The sequence below is a fragment of the Leptonychotes weddellii genome, chromosome 5 (assembly GCF_054177405.1).
Source record: "Leptonychotes weddellii isolate Sample4059 chromosome 5, ASM5417740v2, whole genome shotgun sequence".
NCBI lineage: Eukaryota > Metazoa > Chordata > Mammalia > Carnivora > Phocidae > Leptonychotes > Leptonychotes weddellii.
In genome coordinates this window covers 66,164,488-66,182,857 of record NC_138373.1, presented here as the reverse complement: position 1 = coordinate 66,182,857, position 18,370 = coordinate 66,164,488, and the positions used below count along the sequence as shown (strand labels likewise).

Below are 18,370 nucleotides of genomic sequence, written 5' to 3'. Positions count from 1 at the left end.
TTTTATATTGTGTATATTTTGTCGTGGTCTGCTGATTCCCTGTTTCACTGAGAGCGACACTTACCTCAATAGTTAGTTCGATATTGTGTGTTGGATAATTTTTTAAAAGAACTTTTTAAAAAGCTTTTTGATCCTCAGAGGTCTGTAGATTTATTTCCATATGAACTGGTTATTTTGTATAAAGTACATTCTTAAAATAGCAAGGCTCTGATATGTGTGAGTTGTGTGTGTCCACGTGTCACTTTTATCATCGGGACAGAGGTTTGAACTAGGCCCCAGCCTGTCTCACCTGGCTTCCTCAAGGTGGGTGGGTGGTGTAGGGGCAGGCAGCGGGAGTGTGCCCTGTGCAGGCGATGGTGGAGTGTGCTCTGTGGAGAACTTCAGAACAGTGCTAAAACTGGCCATTCCACACAGTGTCAGGGATAAAGTACTCCCCAGCTGGCCCACTCCCAGTACGACCCACACACCCCTAGCCCTTGGTACACACCTTTAACACACTTGTATATACTACTTTTGCTCTCCTTCCAAAATCTAGGATGGACTAGGGTCCAGGAGGTAAAGAATTCAGCTTGTAATGAGGGGACACCAGGCAGCTGGAGCCTGGGGCCATGAGTGAATTACAAGTGGTCAGGAGTGGGAGCTACAAGGCTAGGTAAGCAGCTACTTTGTACCTGCCCAATTTATTTAGTTTTTATTTCCAGTTCCTAGGAGGGTTTTTGTTACAGGGGAAAAAAAAGAATAGATAAAGTGACCATCTTGGGGCATCTGACTGGCTCAGTCATGGAACATGTGACTCTTGATCTGGGGGTAGTGAGTTTGAGCCCCACTTCGGGTGGTAGAGCTTACTTGGGGGAAAAAAAAAAGAAAGTAGCCATCTTATTATCAGTTGGTTGTAGTTCCAAGACACCAAAATTTCTGGTCTTTTTTATGCTTAATTGACCTTGTGAAAGTAATCTCCTTCTGGAAAAATTCTACCCCAAATAGTACCAATTTCCAAATCTGTGTTCACTCAGGTTTATCACTTTCTAGGGCAGTGACAGATCCCTTTTGACCTCCGATTGTGTGGTGTTAGATTGTCCCCTTTTTTTTTTTTTTTTTTTAAGATTTATTTATTTGAAGGGCGCCTGGATGGCTCAGTCGTTAAGCGTCTGCCTTCGGCTCAGGTCATGATCCCAGGGTCCTGGGATCAAGCCCCACATCGGGGTCCCTGCTCAGCGGGAAGCCTGCTTCTCCCTCCCACTCCCCCTGCTTGTGTTCCCTCTCTCGCTGTGTCTCTCTTTGTCAAATAAATAAAATCTTTAAAAAAATAATTATAAAAAAATAGTAAAGATTTATTTATTTGAGAAAGAGAGCCGACAACTGGGGGAAGGGGCAGAGGGAGAGGGAGAGAAAGAACCTCAAGCAGACTCCCCGCTGAGCACAGAGCTCAATCTCACGACCCATGAGATCATGACCTGAGCCGAAATCAGAGTCAGACGCTTCACCGACTGAGCCACCCAGGCGCCCCTAAATTGTCCCTGTTGATATATTATTATTGACTAATATGTTTATAAAAAATCAACTTTAGGGCGCCTGGGTGGCTCAGTTGGTTAAGCGACTGCCTTCGGCTCAGGTCATGATCTTGGAGTCCCGGGATCGAGTCCCGCATCGGGCTCCCTGCTCAGCAGGGAGTCTGCTTCTCCCTCTGACCCTCCTCCCTCTCGTGCTCTCTCTCATTCTCTCTCTCGCAAATTAAAAAAAAAAAAAAATCAACTTTAAGTGAAAATCATTCGTAAACTCCAGATTTGACAGGATGCTGGTTAGATGGTGTTTCAGTGTCTCCTCCTGCACTGGAGGGGCAGTGGCCCACTGGCCACTGCTCTGTCCTGGTTCTCTTCGTTGTCATGCCAGTTGTGACGCCGGCCTGGTCAGCATCAGCTCTACCCGCGGTGCATATTAGTATCACATCCTTAAAATGCATGAAAAAATTGATTTCGGGCGCCTGGGTGGCTCAGTTGGTTAAGCAACTGCCTTCGGCTCAGGTCGTGATCCTGGAGTCCCGGGATCGAGTCCCGCATCGGGCTTCCTGCTCAGCAAGGAGTCTGCTTCTCCCTCTGACCCTCCTCTCTCTCATGCTCTCTGTCTCTCATTCTCTCTCTCTCAAAATAAAAATAAAATCTTTAAAAAAAAAAAGAAAGAAAGAAAAAATTGATTTCTGACTTCTGGATTCCCAGCTGCAACCACTCCTACTGTGACATGAAAGCCAACATTTTTTAACTGTTTCAGCTAATGATAGGGTTTGATTTATTTTGTAATAGGAACTTAGGTCTTAGCTGAGTGCCCTTTAGGGTGTTCCCAAATTTATCTCCTTGGGACCAAAACAAAGTATCTTGCACAGATCAGTTCTGTTCCAGAACTTGGTACAGTGGGCAGTGTTAACCCAGCTCTATTTTTGGAGCTATTATTTGACATTAACACTTGTTAAGCCCCATGGGTAACAGCTTACACAACAATCCCCCTACTCGTGAGCCGCTTGCTTCAAATTGGAGCATGAAAAGAAAGCTGGCAGGGAAAGATTTAGGGAAAAGGAAGGAAGTCACAAATTGCCAATGAGGATTAGTCTCAAAACTGTGGAACTCTCCTTTTTGACATTTGGAAACATCCGTAGTTCTTCTCTTTTTAAATGTTAATGTCTTCTGTCTCTAAACCAATTCCTGTCATTGAGGAAGGAAAGGGATCTTAATTTTATAAACAAGTAGCCCCTCTAGGGGTTCAGTTTTGCTGTAATCTACATTCTCTTGAGAGTGGTATTAACAGAACTGAGAAAATAACCCAGGGTTGGGCTCTTTCGGAGGTCAACCTTCACCCTGTAATCTTCCTGGAGAGGTGAATGGCCTGTGTCATTAAATTGTTATGCAAGGGTTGCCTTTGGAAGAAATGCCATTGGACCTTTTCGGGCGGGGGGGGGGGGGGCCTGGATTCTAGGCCAACTGGAAATGAGGCTTGGGTTCTTTGTAGATGGGCCCTGCAGATCTGTTTCCCTGGCCTCATGGTTTTCCCTTGGGTTTTTTAATGGAGAACATCTGTGTATCTGTTTTAGTCCCCTTTCTGCTACCAATGCTCACTCCTCTAGTTTCCTTGGGTAGTTCTAGCAAAAACCTCAGTGTGAAGTACTAGCCAACAAGGCAGCTGGAAAATCCCCAGATTTGACTATTGTGTGCTGAAATCCCAACCCCTTCTGCTTCCATGACCTGCATATAAATTCAGATCCCCTCGAGAAGTCGTCAGGTTTGGAAAAGCACTACTTGCTCCTAGAATCTTGGATTTGAACCTCATCCTGGACAGTGAATGACAAGGAAGGAGTAGCTCTATTCTAGCCAGTTAAACGCTAAATAGAATTTTTTAAAGCAGTGGAGTCAGTTCCTTGGATTGGATTCAAGGTTTTTGCATTGGGGAGGAATTGAGTCTGTAGTAGGAAGGGGCAGAGACATTCAGCTGAAGCCTGGCCTGTGTGTGCCCCAAGAACTAAGATGAAGATTGACTGACTCACACTCAAGTTCTCAGTAAGTATTAAATACCTTAGCTGTGTGCCTAGTTAACCTTGCCTAATTACTAACAGTGGAAAAGAGGAAAAAATAGCTGCTTCTGCTCAGAGTTCATAGTAAAGGGAGAAAATACAGAAAAATTGGACTACAGTAAAGTGTTAGAAAGAAGACACTGCTTAAAGTAATAGAAAGATATTTTTCTTCCCTCCGTGCAATATAGTCACTGCGGGAGGGCGGGGTACTGTCAGCCATGATTTGGACAGGCCCGCCGGCATCTCATCCACTGGGGCCTGCAGTCCCCTAGCTCGTTCCATTCAGCAGTCTCTCTGCCTGGTCTTCTCTTGAGTCCTTGTTGCAGCTTGAATTCCTCTCTTCCCTTACCCCCTCGTTCTGCTCCCATAAGGCTATACTACACTGATGAAGACAAGGCAGACTACCACCAGTCCTTCTCTCCTGTGTGGTACTAAGAGGACGTCCCTAAAGACCACATAGGTCTATGGAAATGAGTGTGTTTGGGGCCTGGCCCCACTACCTCAGCCTTCCTTAGTGAGTCTCATCTGTCTTCCTGTGAGCACATAATCTGTTGTGCTGGTTCTGAGGGTAGACTCTGGACGACCAGCATCACCTGGGAATTTGTTAGAAATGCCAGTTCTGGGCGCCTGGGTGGCTCAGTTGGTTGGGCGACTGCCTTCAGCTCGCATCATGATCCTGGAGTCCTGGGATCGAGTTCCGCATCTTTCTCCCTGCTCAGCAGGGAGCCTGCTTCTCCCTCTGACCCTCCTCCCTCTCATGTGCTCTATCATTCTCTCTTTCTCAATAAATAAATAAAAATCCTTAAAAAAAAAGAAATGCCAGTTCTGGCTTACTGACGCTGACTGAGGGTGGGTCTGGGCAGTCTGTGTAAGTAGCCCTCTGGGGGGGTTGATACAAACTGAAGTTTGAAAACACTGACCTATAGGAACAGCCCTGGTGTTACACTTCCATCCTTATCCACTCCTCATCTGAGCAGGCTATCTCATTGATCCCACACCCTGCTGGTTAACATGGATAAAGGTTATGGATGTTCCTCTAATCCAAGCCCAGGGAAGGACTGTAGAACAAGAATGGCTGCAAACTTGAGAAATTCCCTCATTGCCCACCCAGGCCCCATCCCGGCCCTGCCCTCCGTGACACCTGGCCTCTGTTCCCCCACATTCCTCCGTCAGACCTCACTCCCAGTGTCTGCATCCTCTGTCTCATCTTCTGCAGCGTTGGGTGTTTGGGGGCGATCCAAACCTAACTGACCACTGCAGCCATCAGTCATGTCAAGACCCTCCAAGCTTTTTTTTTTTTTTTTAAGATTTTATTTATTTGACAGAGACACAGCAAGAGAGGGAACATAGCAGGAAGTGGGAGAGGGAGAAGCAGGCTTCCTGCTGAGCAGGGAGCCCAGAACCCTGGGATCATGACCTGAGCCCAAGGCAGATGCTTAACGACTGAGCCACCCAGGCGCCCCAAGACCCTTCCCGCTTTTAAACATCTCCTGTGTATTCCCTGTGACCTCTCCCACAGCTGCTGTTGTGACTTATGCAGCAAATTTTAGTGAGTTTATGTTTGGCTTTGCAATGCTCTTAACCAATGGTGGACAATCCAGGCTGCCCATTTAGAGATTTAAAAACCTGGGCCATTGGGGCGCCTGGCTGGCTCAGTTGGTGGAGCATGCAACTCTTGATCTCTGAGTTGTGAGTTCAAGCCCTACACTGGGTGTAGAGATTACTTAAAATCTTTCAAACAAAACCAAGACAAAACAAAACACCTGGGCTTTAAAAAAAAAAAAAAAAAAATTAGATGCTTGAACACTACCCCAGAGAGTTTTTCATTGGTCTAGGGTGCAGCCTGGGCATCAGAATTTTTCAAAGCTTTTCTGGTAATTCTGTGGTGCAGTCAACATTGTAAACCACTCTCGGGGCGCCTGGTTGGCCTGAGTAGGTTAAGCAGCTGCCTTCGGCTCAGGTCATGATCCCTGAGTCCTGGGATCAAGTCCCCATCAGGGAGCCTGCTTCTCTCTCTGCCCGCTGCTCCTCCCCCTGCTCGTGCTCTCTTTCTTTCTCTCTCTCTCACTCTATCTCAAAGTCTTTAAAAATAAATGAAAAAAAAAAAAAAACATTGTAAAGCACTCTGCAAAACCAGTGGCTTGCAGACTTTAACACTTGGAGAATCTTATTAAGATCAGATTCTGGTTCACTAGGCCTGGGCTGGGTCCCGCGATTCTGCATGTTTAACAAGCTTGCTGCTGTTTGAGAGCAGCAGAGAGACCTCAAACCCGTCCTTGCTTTCCAACACTAATAACTGACCTTGTTATTTAAAGAGGGAGACCATCTCACATGGTACTCTAACTTTGTGCTTTTCCAGATCTTCACTTTTGTTCTTTCCTGCCAGTCATGTCCCCTCACCAAAGCTGACTTGCCCTTGTGCTTTGCATCCAGCCTCTCCTATCTGCATCCTGACCGCATGCCATCAGTTAATCTCTCCTCCTTTCTTCCCTCCCTATAAATGTTCCAGTTTCCTCTACTTAAATATCACCTATTTATTTCTCTTTACCTTCATCCAGACTTTTTTTTTTTTTTTAGATTTTATTTGTCAGCACAAGCAGGGGGAGCGGCAGAGGGAGAGGGAGCCTGATGTGGGGCTCCATCCCAGGACCCTGGGATCATGACCTGAACCGAAGGCAGATACTTAACAACTGAGCCACCCAGGTGTCCCTTTAAGTTTATTTTTTTAGTAGTATCTACACCCAACATGGGGCTCAAACTCAGGACCCCAAAATCAAGGGTTGCATGCTGGTCTGAGCCAGCCAGTCACCCCATACCTTCATCCAAACTCTTTACCAATAGAACCTGGCATTTTTGTCTGCTGCAATGTGGCTTCCTCCCCACATTTCTACAACTACCGACTTAGTTACAGAGCCTCCACCAGATACCTTTCACAGCCCTTAAATCCTTTGCATGGCCTCAGCCCCCCTTGGAACTGGTTCTCACTGGTGCCATGACCCATGTTCACCCAGGTCTCCACAGCCTGCCCTCCCGGTTACCTTTTCTCCCTTCGAGTAGCTGTGCTCTTCCTAAGAGTTGCCCCCTTTTTCCTCCTCTTCATACACCTTTCTCTAGATGGTTATTATCGTCACCTGCAACTTTACTTGTCCTTCTATGCAGTTGACGTCCATCTTCAAGTTGGACTTTTTGCCATGCTCTGGTCACCCTTTCCAAGTTCCTATTGGACATGGACACCATGTGTCCCTGCTGCCATTGTTCCAGGATTTTTATTTGCCACTGTTTTAAATTTTTTACCAGAATGATTGGCAATTTCATTTCCTACACCTTGCTTATTTTTAACATCCTTTCTTAGCCATTTTATTATAACAAACATTACAACTGACATATTTCCCTGTCCCTCCAATGTCATCCATTTATGTTTAAGTGTAATATCCTGGCTTCATGGCTCATCTCTCTTCCTTTTTATCGTGACAAAATACACACATACTATTTTAACCATTTTAAAGTGTACGCTTCAGTTGCATTAAATACATTCACATCATTATGCAACCATTACTACTGTCCATCTCTAGAACTTTTTTATCCCATGGTGAAGATCTATTCCCATTAAACTAATTCCCTACCTCCCTTCTCCCCCAACCTCTGGTAACCACTTCTTTCTGTGTCTATGAATTTAACTGTTCTAGGTACCTCAGATAAGTAGAATCACACACTATTTGTCCTTCTTTGGCTTATTTCACTTAGCGTGTTTTCAGGGTTCATCCATGTTGTAGCATGTAGCAGAATTTTATTCCTTTTTGAGGCTAAAGAACATTCCATTGTGTGTATAGACCACATTTTGTTTATCCATTCATCCATCAGAGGACATTTGGGTTGTTTCCCTTTTTGGCTATTGTGAGTAATGAATGTTGCAATGGACATGAGTGTGCAGATAATGTGTTTGAGGCACTGCTTTCAATTCTGTGTGGATACCCAGAAATGGAATTGCTGAATCATACAGTAATTCTGTTTTTAACTTGTTAAGGAACTGCCTTACCAATTTCCACAGCCACTGCCCCATTTTACATTCCCATCAGTGATGCTCAAGAGTTCCAATTTCGCCACATCCTCACCCTCACATGTTTTCTCTGTTTTGATAGTATCACCCTAGCAGGTGTGAGGTAGGAGCACTCTTTCTTGTACACCTCGCCATCCCGTTTTGTGGCTGCCACTTTAAACTCAATAGCCAGCCAAACTTTTCTTCTCCACTCTCTCCTTACCTATCCACTTCTGATACTCCTAGTTGGGGTGATAATATATCTTTTCCTGCTGATCCATGTTTCAAGCCATATTTGTCTCTGGCATGTTTAATCAACTGCCAAGCCCTATCAATTCTTCACAGAAATCACATCTCTTCCCTCCTGGATGCAGTTTCTCATTTTATTTCTTGCCTGGATTATTGTAATCTCCCAACCTGTCCAAACCCCTTGGTGCTGCGATAAACCTGAACCGTCTGCTATGGGCCCCTACTCCATATCCTATATCAGCTTTCCATTGCCCACCAGGAAAAGGGAGGGTGGAAAAGTTATCATTTAGTGAACACCTTTTATGTGCCACACACTAAGTGCTAAATGTACTAAATGCTCTACATCTAAGTTTTGAGTCTCATTTCACAGATGAGGACGCAGGCACAGAAAAGTAATTTGTTTAAGGTCACGCAGCGAGTAAGTAGTAACCTGGAATTCAAATCAGTTCAAAGGCAGCCTTACTCCAAAGCCGATTCTTAACCACTCTGCTCTACTGCCTCATAGCAGTCCTATGAAGTGGCTATCTCCATCCCCCTTCGATGAAGAAAGGCACTAAGTTAAATAACTTGCCTAAAGTGAGGTAGTTATTAACTTGGAAGCTGGAATTTGAACCTGGGTCTCTGACATCAAAGTCTGTCCCATGCTGATTCTTCATCTCTCCCAAATCCTTGGCCAGACAAAAAGGTACTCTGCCTTTGGGACCCAACATGTTACCAGCTTTATTCTCTCCGCGACTGCCTCATCCCTTGCCCCAAATTAGACAATTTGCCACTAAAGAGAAGCCAGGTTTAATTTTAACTCTGCTCTTGGTTGTCAAGTCGAAAACCAGTGACTACTTCCTGAAATCTTTCCAGCTGTCTAGGCTGGAAGAACTCAGCTGCAGCCCTGAGCTCCTGGCTCAGCTGTAACAGCTGTGAGGGCAGGGAATGTGCCCCATCAACACTGCCGCCCCCCGCAGCGGAGCACGTGGTAGACCACTGAAAATACAGAATCACTGGAACAGGCAATCACCTGCAACCACAAAAGTGGGGGAGTCTGAAAAGCAGAGGTTAGCTTCTGGCCCCAGAAGTCTGGCAGAAGTGTTTGCATTGCATCGATTTTCCATTGTTTGTCCTCCTCCCGGACTTCGAGGTCTCTGAGTGGGTGGAATCTCCCCTGACCCCCACCCCCAGGCTGCCTGAACAAAGCCTTTTCCAGCCTGAAGTTTTGTCCCAGTCATACCACAGCCAAGTAAACAGCCACCTGCTTGCCACCTGGGGAGGTAGGACTGGGCTTGGATAGGCTGCATAGTGGCCTCTTTGGGGTTACATTCAAACCCAATCTGCAGGTGTGGGAGGTGGGAGAGGGGCTGGGGACTGGAGTAGAGGAGGATGGCTTCATGACCACCTGCCCGAGGTGAAAGGGCTGTGTGGGCATGAGGAGGGAGGGCCAGTAACAAAAGAGGAATGTAAACCAACCCTTCCTGCAGTTCAGCAGTGATCTGGCCTGTATCTTGGCATCCAGAAAAAGCAGAAGGTTCCTTACTGAAAGCAGGTAAGTGTTTGTCTTGTCTGTATCAAGCTTAGAGTTGGTAGGGAAAGATCCACTTCTAGCAAATAAACAGTTGGGAAAGAGGTCAGAGCAGCCAGTGGGAAAGGGTCTTGTTTCATTTGCTACACAGAGTAGGAAGGAGGTGGGCAAGAGGAAGTGGCCACCCCATGACAATAGGACATCCCAGGCAACATCTAAGTCAGGAGGCATTTTCTTGGCACTGCTAGTGTAAGGGGCTCACCTCTGAGGAACTCTCACTTGCCCTGCTAATTAGAGGAGGTAGAGAGAGAACGGTCCTCTTCCTTGAGTGTCTCCTCACAATGTGAAGAAATGAGAGCAACTGAGGAGCAGAACTGAATGTCTCATGACAAGATTGACTGCAAAGTTAAAGGCAATGGTCCCCCTTGTGGTTCATGGATTCCAACATCTCTATTGAATGCCTCTGCACCAAGCTCCAGGGGTAAAACCCTAAGACTGCCTTGCCTCTCCCAGTAACTTAATCATTCTGATTGGAGGTGGAGTCCAGTAGACAAACCACTGTAATACAATGTAGTACGTGCTATACCTGGGTATTAAATGGGATCATAGAAGAGGACTCCTAGCCAAGATTTGAGGGACTTAAGAGGGACTTGTGTGAGAAGCTGAAGCCCAAAAACAACTTGTAATTCATCAGGTAGATATGGGGAAAAATTGTCCTAGTCAACAGGACAGTATGTGGAAGGCTCAGACGCAAGAGACTATGATGTGTTCTGGGAAGGGAGAGTTCCCAATGGCTGGCAGGGAGAGTAGTTGGAGGGGTGATTTGGAAGACACAGTCAAGCAGGAAGGTAGAGGGTCCAGGTCAAAGTTGGGAAACTGTCCTAAGAGTGCTGGGAAGTTAGTGCACTATAGGCGGGGAAGTGCTTAAATGGCAGGCTGGCAACTGGGACCAGACTTGCCCTTTTGCTTGCTTACTTGGCCATGTTTGCTTGTTATTTTTAACATTTTATTTATTTGACAGAGAGCACAAGCAGAAGGAGTGGCAGGCAGAGGGAGAAGCAGACTCCCCACTTAGCAGGGACGCTGGGATCACGATCTGAGCTGAAGGCATCTGCTTAACCGACTAAGCCACCCAGGTGCCCCTTACTTGGCCATATTTGTGGAGCTTGGATTTGAGGGAAGCAAGGCTGAAGGCAGGGGGCAGAGTGGAGAGGCTGTTGGGTGCTCCAGGCAGTGGGTGACACCCATGTGATAAGCAGTGGCTGGTGGGCCCACGAGAGACTTAGGATAGCTTTTTTCTACCCATGATGAAGGACCTGTTTACCCCTGTCCATTATGGACAAATAATTTTGTAAAATGCAGTAAAGATGAATTGCTAGAAAAATAGAATTTTTTTTAAATGATAAAATAGGGGCGCCTGGGTGGCTCAGATGGTTAAGGGTCTGCCTTCGGCTCAGGTCATGATCCCGGGGTCCTGGGATCGAGCCCCGCATCAGGCTCCTGGCTCAGCGGGGAGCCTGCTTCTCCCTCTCCCCCTGCTCATGCTCTCTCTCTCTCTCTCTGTATCTCTGTGTCTCAAATGAATAAATAAAATCTTTAAAAAAATAAAAAAATGATAAAGCTCACATTTTTCTTAGTACATTCTAAAATATGGAATTCCTTGAGATACCATAAAAATTTCTAAGCCTTTACTCTCAATTTCTGTACTTGTCACAGACCAGCACTGAACCAACACCCTGAGTAGCACCATTTTAGGAGGAAAAACTGCCAGAACACGGTGACTGATTAGTGGTGGGGGAATAAGAGGAAAAGGAGGAATCAAAGATGGCACACGTATGTGGCGTGGATAATTGAATCGCTGATGGTGCCACTTTCAGACCTAGGGAACCGGGAGGAGGAACAGCAGGCCTAGACGGGTGGACACAAGTAAAAAGAGGTATTACTGTACTGGGTGAGGCCAGGCTGCTAAGACGGGGACAGCCCAGGAGCTGGTTAAGATGATGGTGAGTGGCTCAGGGCAGAGAGCCTGAACTGCAAGTCCATTAGTCATGAGCAAGTAGACAATGACCGAAGCCCAGGAGGAAATGGACTTTCAGGACGGCTGTGTGGAATGGAAGGAGTTGAGAACCTTGGCAGGACCCTGTGGGCACCAGTGAGCAAGGACACTGGTCCTGGGAGGCTAGGGAGCCACTGGGGAGAGCCAAGGAGCCCACAGAAGTCAAGATAATAGAATGTTTTAATGTGGGACAAATGAAAAGCCGTGTAATCAGAAGCTCAGAGAACGTTGGCCTGCTCTGGTCCCTGCAGCTCACTACCTAAAATCATCCCTCTGAAAGATGTGTCTCTGGACAGCCTCATTCAAAATATGATCCTGGGAAACAATGTAGTAAGAATTACTTTAGGGGCACCTGCCTGGCTCAGTCGGTAGAGCATGCAATTCTTGATCTCGGGGTCTTGAGTTCAAGCCCCATGTTGGGTGTAGAGCTTACTTTTTAAAAAAATTACCTTAGAGTTTTCTGTGCTTTACAAATTTTCTAATTTTTTTCTAGTACTTTAAATACCTTAAGAAATAGAACAATGGTTCATTATTAACAAAAAAGAACTGATCACCGCCTAAGCATCTGTTAATTAGCTATCTCCTAGGGAAGCACACAGGATGGGTCACAATTTTGCTGTTAGGCGCAGGACCCCTGGATGAGACAGGGTAAGGTAGGCCAGCAGGGCCCTGCCACGGGGACTCCCTCCTAGCCCCACCAGGACCTGTTGCCTAGGACCGTCCTTAGCCAGCTTCTTTTTTGTGAAACAGAGCCTGCAGTAGGGTGAGGAAGGGACAAACCACCCCATTGTGTATACACACACACACACACACGCAGAGCAGAGATGCTCCTGGAAATGGGCATCTAAGGAGTCAAAAGACTAGCCTGGTGTCACTCACTAGCAGAACGGTGTCCTCCCTGCCAAGTGAGGGGTGCCTTCTCACCCACTTCCCACAGAGCTGGAGGACACAGTTCCCAGAGTCTTGGCTTCTCTCCAAGTGCCTCTCCCTCCCTCTGGGCAGCTTCCTCTCCTAGCCTGTCTTTCAGTTCCTCCGAGCCTCAGGTTTCAGGCCTCCCCCACCTCTGTGGTTCTTCAGCCCTGGACAGTTGCCACGCACGTCCAGGCCCTTTTTTCTTTAAAAAGTTCTCTTCCAGGGGTGCCTGGGTGGCTCAGCGTCTGCCTTCGGCTCAGGTCATGATCCTGGGGTCCTGGGATCGAGCCCGGAATCCAGCTCCCTGATCAGCAGGGAGTCTGCTTCTCCCTCTCCCTCTGCTCCCCTGCTCCTGCTCTCACTCGCTCTATGTCAAATAAATAAGTAAAATCTTAAAAAAAAAAAAAAAGTTCTCTCCCAGCTATCCCTTGTCCTCTGTACCCTCCACCACCCTAATCCTTTTCTCTCGACTTCATTGCTTTGCCATGATGCCACCTAACTGGTCTCTCAGGGGAAATTTCCTTTTCTCAACCCATTCTTCCTGAATTATTTTCCTCATACAACATTCGACATGGTAGTTTGCCCCTTAAAAGCATTCAGTGTTTTCTTACTACATATAGGATCAAATTTGTGAAAAGTTACTTAATTTGGGGCGCACAAACTGTATTGGGGAAGCCCAGGGTTCTCCACACCTGGCCTAACCTACTTTTGCACCCCTTTTCCACCGTTCTGGTGAGCCAGCCAGGGCAGTGAGCTGTCCCTCAGCCCTTTGCTTGGCCCCTGTGCTCACAAAGTTTTCGCATCCAGGCCACCTCCCCTTCCTCTTCTCCTTATAAACTTGCCCTTATTTTTTAAGACCACGTCTAGATCCCTCTCCAAGCCAGCCCAGAATGACCTTGCACATCTCTGAAGGCTTACAGTATTCACTGTCTAAGCAGCTCAACTGTAATGGAATGGAATTTGAGAGTTCTTTAAAAGTTTTGTTTATTAAAAATTCTTTGGCTACCCAATTACAAAAACTAATTCTAATTTGCTTAAGACAATAAGTCAATTCAAAACAAACAAAAAATCCCCAAAACAACAACAAAAAGACAATAGGTTAATTCATTAGAGCGATAGTGGAATATCCCTTTGGTTCCTAAGGTCAGGAAGGAAGTGGGTCACTGTAATCAGGGTTTCATACCCCACCAGAACTCTGCTCTCTCTCCTGTGGTTCTGCTTTATTCATAAATCTCTTGCTACAAAATCATCTCTCAGTTTCCCAAACTACACGACAGTAAACATGACTGCAGATAGGTCCCAAGTGCTGTATGTTACAGACAAAAACTTGAAAGAGGCTACACAATCTCTCTCTCTTCTAAAATACCTATAGAGGAGATTGAAAAACCTAGCTTAAATCAGGGGCCCATCCTCAGATAATCAACATTACCCGGGAGAATATTGTCACATTTTAGAAATATAGCAGTCCCCACCAGGTGAATGGTGAGGGAGAAGGGAGGTTCCTGGAAATGGGGTAATGAAGAAATCCAATATGTATATCACTACATTCTACCCTTTGATGCCTGAGGACATGCAAACAGATACCATTTCCCATACAACTAGATTTCCTCTTTTTTTTAAGACGTTATTTTTTTATGTAATCTCTACCCCCAATGTGGGGCTTGAACTCACAACTCCAAGATCAAGAGTCACATGCTCTACCGACTGAGTCAGCCAGGTGCCCTTAAATTTCCTCCTTCTAATATGGTTCAATAATCATGTGTCAAATTATAAATGCACTTATCTTCCCAATATGATAATGTCATGACCAGATACTGCATCCAGAGGCAATAACAGGGAGCCTCTGTTATCCAGATAAAGATTTTTTTTTTTTTAATATATCCAGTCCTTCCCCACTCTGGTCCCAGAGAGCTGCAGATGTAAATCCTCATAATTCTGTGTCCCAGTGCTTAAATAATTAGTATTACTACCCCAACCCTCCCCAAATACTCTATTTTTCTAAATTCTATTTAAAAAAGAAAAAAGGGGGGTGCCTGGGTGGCTCAGTTGGTTAAGCGTCTGCCTTCAGCTCAGGTCATCATCCCAGAGTCCTGGGATCAAGTCCCATGTCAGGCTCCCTGCTCAGCGGGGAGCCTGCGTTTCCCTCTCCCTCTGCCCCTCCCCCTGCTTGTGCTCTCTCTCGCTCCCAAATAAATAAAATCTTCTAAAAAAAAAAAATATTATCTATTGTTCAGTAGTCTAATGCATAGAGCACTCCTTAAGTGATAAGACTAAATAATTTAGGGGCACCTAGCTGGCTCAGTCAGAGGAGCCCTTGACTCTTGACCTTGAGGTCCTGAGTTTGAGCCCCAAGTTGGGTGAGAGATTACTAAAAAATAAATAAACTTAAAAAAAAAGGCTAGATAATTTAATGAATATCCATTTGTTTGCTAAATTCTTTCACAATGTAGGGAGCTCCTTGGTCAGGAAAATGGCTGCCTCAGGGCCTGGTTTGCTGGAAGAATTTCCCTTGCAAGGATCCTTCAGGTCCAGTATGGAGAGAACAGTGCTGAGGAGTGCCCGGTGGGAGGGCGTGCTGTATCACTCTGCAAGTCTATTCCTATCAGGGCTAGAACCAGGAGTACCCGAAACTCCGAGAAAGCGGGGACCTTGTTACTGTTCTCAACTATATCCCTGCTGCCTAGAACTGTGACCGGCACACAGTAGGCCCTCCACAAGTATTTGTAAAATGACTAACACTTGGGCCTATGGATTGCCTTAAGGATTGAGCAAATATGGACCCTGTTGCCAAGTGTGGGATTTTTGTGGTGATAACTCCTTTAAAACCTTTGCTGGCTGACTGTCAGTTTCCTCTTTGTTGACTCGGTTTGCTAATGCATTCACGGGTGCCAGAAATCTTGTCAAGGCATAGCCTTTGAATGCTAAGTCTGTTCCAGGGAAGTACGGGCCTGGGACTTCTAGTGGCCTGGCCCAGTCTCAGGCTGGGGGTTGAGGCTGGTCCCTGCTACACACATGCTTGCGACATACCAAAAGGTGAATGCACTTGAAGGTTGGAGACATTACCACATCCCATTATCACACCTGCCACGTGGAAGTGCTAGTGGCCCTGGGATTGGGGTGTCCCTAATTTCTCTGGCTTCTCTTAAATACCCCTGCTCCAAAAGCCAGTGAACCACAATTTATAAGCTAGTAATTTAGAAATTAGTAATTTAGAAAACACAGAGAATATGGCTGCAAGATTCTCAATTATTTGAGTCTCTGGTTTCAGACTGACAGGGTTTCATACTTGTCCTGTTGTTTACTGTTCATTTTTAAGGTGGCTACCTAGAATTACAACATATCTTTCTCTCCTAACAACTTAATAAGTGTGTCAAAGAACAGTGGGTACACTTGAATTTCCTGACATTTTCCCCCAAGTTCCCTAAAGCTCCAGCTCTCAGAGGACATGGTTGGAGCCTCCAGAGATGAGGAGGGGCTTTTGCCAGCCCCCCAGCCTGGGCCCTGCTTTCTCTCAGCCGAGTCCATGCTTTAGGGTCTATAATTTGCAAATCCTCCCTCCCTTTGCTAGTTTTGGGGATAATTAAGTCTCTTTTGGGTGGGTGTATCAGATATACATTCTAGCAAGTTAAGCAATAATGACCTAATTGATTGACAGGACAGTTGAGTGTGTCACAGAATCCAAAGACAGGAATGTGACCGGCATTAAGGAGTGAACTGGAAACTGGGATTTGAAACAACATTAGGACAATCTCCATCTTCTGTTTCTCTTCCATATGTGCTTGCTTCACTTTTCTGTTTCTTTCTCTGCAGACCAGCTTCCTATTTCTCCAACAGATCCAAGTTTTTACCTGTTCTAGGTCCAAACACCATGTTACAAAACCATTCTTCCAGTTTCTCAGACCAATAACTTAACTACTTTTGTGTCTCACATCTGGTCCATCAGGCACTCCTGGTGGCCTGGCCCTCAGTACACATCCATAATTTTTTTTTAAAGATTTTATTTATTTATTTGAGAGAGAGAGTTAGCATGAGCAGGAGCAGAGGGAGAGGGAGAAGCAGGCTCCCCCCCACCCCCCCACCCCCCACCAAGCAGGGCGCCTGATGCAGGACTCTATCCCAGGACCCCAGGATCATGACCTAAGCCAAATGCAGCCACTTAACCAACTGAGCCACCCAGGCACTCCAACATACATCCATAATTAAACTACTCTCCCACCCACCCCACCCCCCACCAGCAGCCATGACCTCTTGCCTAGATTCCTGCAATAATTTAACTGGTCTTTCCACTTTTATCTTGGGCCCTCTGCTTTCTATTCTCAACACAGCAGCCAAATGGTCCTGTCAAGAGCATGTCATTTCTTTGCTCAAAACTCTCCAGTTGTTTCTCTTTTCATTCCAAATAACAGCCAAAGACCTTCTGAGGCCTTCCAGGGTCACTCTTCCACCCATTATCTCTACGACTTTGTCTTTATTACCCACGCCTTGTTCACTCTTCACTGACCACTCTGCTATTCCTTCTGGTCACCAGCCTCACTCTGTCTTTCAGGGCCTTTGCACTTACTCTGCCCTGAGTGTTCTTTCCCAGATATCTGCATGGCTTGCTTTCTCACCTCCTTTGAATCCTCAAATCACCTAAATGAATCCTTTCTTGGTCAAGCCACCGAGCCCCCACCCCACTGACATTTCCTACCTTCCTTCCCTTCTAAATTTTTTTTCTCTGGAGTATTTATCACTATCTGGTTTCCTTAGGATTTATTTCATTTATTGTCTCTCTGCTCCTTTGGAATTTAAACCCCTGAGCGGCGCCTGGGTGGCTCAGTCAGTTAAGCATTTGCTTCAGCTCAGGTCATATCTCCGGGTCCTGGGATCAAGTCCCCACATCTGGCTCCTTGCTCAGGGGGGAATCTGCTTCTCCCTCTCCCTCTGACCCTCCCCTCTGCTTGTGTCCTCTCTCTCTCTCTCTCAAATGAATAAATAAAAAACCTTAAAAAAAAAAGAATTTAAGCCCCTGAGAACTATATCCCCAGACCTGGAACAGTCAGTGCCTGGCACTCAATAATTTTTTTTCTGAATGGATCAATATATACCAAGAGAAAGACTGATCTCTCTCTTTTCTTCCCTAATACAAAATACTTGGAAACAACAGAAAATTGCTGGCAGCCTCAGGGACCAATGAGGAGCCTGTAAGAGGCGGGGAACCCTAAAGCAGCTTGAAGGGAGCCTGGAGGAAAGAGGCATCTCAGAGCTCAAGCCAGCCTCCACTGGAGCCTCAGGAGAACTCTTCCTGACACCGTCCCCCTGGGGTCAAGCAGGACCCCTCCCCAGAAGTTGTAATTATGATTATAGCTTTGACTTTTTGACACCGTCCTGGTGCTTTCTATATGTATCAATTATAAATAAGTCCAGAGACTTAAAAGCAGCTTAGTCTTTCAACAGGATCATAGTAAGTTTAGAAAACACATTTTAAGAGCCAAAAAGTAACTAAAGAACATTTCAAGTGTTTTATTATAGTTCGTGGACACCATGAGAGGGATTCCTAGTCCATAGCAACTCTTCTTAATATCCCTCTTTTGTACCCATCAGCTTCCCTCACCACCACTCCCGCGGGCTTCTTCCAGATGCCCCAGAACTCCTCTCCCTGAGCCTTAGTTTGGGCCAGCTGTCCTCCTCTCTCATTGCCTTTCTTCTGATCTCAATCCACAAAGTCCAAAAGGCCCGGAAAGGAAAAGGAAAAAAGCAAGTTGGCAGCATCAGTGTATTAATAATGTTCTGTCCCAGCACATACTTGGTTTCTCACATGGTGAGGTGAGTGTTGTTCTGACCACTTTGTAGAGGAGGAAACCAGCGCACCGAGGCTTGCCCAGAAGGCGGCTCAGGCCAGTCTCCACTGACACCTGTGTTCTATCCGTTCTGCTGCGGTGGGCCAGAGTCAAGGATACAGACACCACATCTGCTTCAGCCAGCCATCTCCCGTGAGGAGCCGACAGCCTGTGCCGGGACCCACCAGCAGTCCTTGGCCCCCGGCAGAATGTCCAAGCCGGATGTGAGGTA

At 46.1% G+C, this 18,370-nt stretch overlaps 1 protein-coding gene across 11 annotated transcripts in view; it reads left to right on the top strand.

Annotated features, from left to right (window-relative positions):
• Positions 1-1,608: 1,608 nt before the first annotated feature.
• The window catches only part of SLC25A18 (solute carrier family 25 member 18), a 30,409-nt gene continuing 13,647 nt past the window's right edge, over positions 1,609-18,370 (top strand). Inside the window, exons 1-4 of one of the 11 annotated variants that reach the window (XM_081820911.1) lie at positions 8,417-9,103; positions 9,311-9,375; positions 10,373-10,487; positions 18,152-18,367. In XM_081820911.1, the coding sequence (XP_081677037.1) occupies positions 18,348-18,367 (20 nt within the window). In that variant the 5' untranslated portion in view covers positions 8,417-9,103; positions 9,311-9,375; positions 10,373-10,487; positions 18,152-18,347. Of the gene's footprint in view, positions 3,543-8,415; positions 9,104-9,310; positions 9,376-10,372; positions 10,488-18,151; positions 18,368-18,370 lie in introns of those variants that run through there. The other 10 variants (XM_081820919.1, XM_081820917.1, XM_081820913.1 and 7 more) reach the window with 10 other exon arrangements.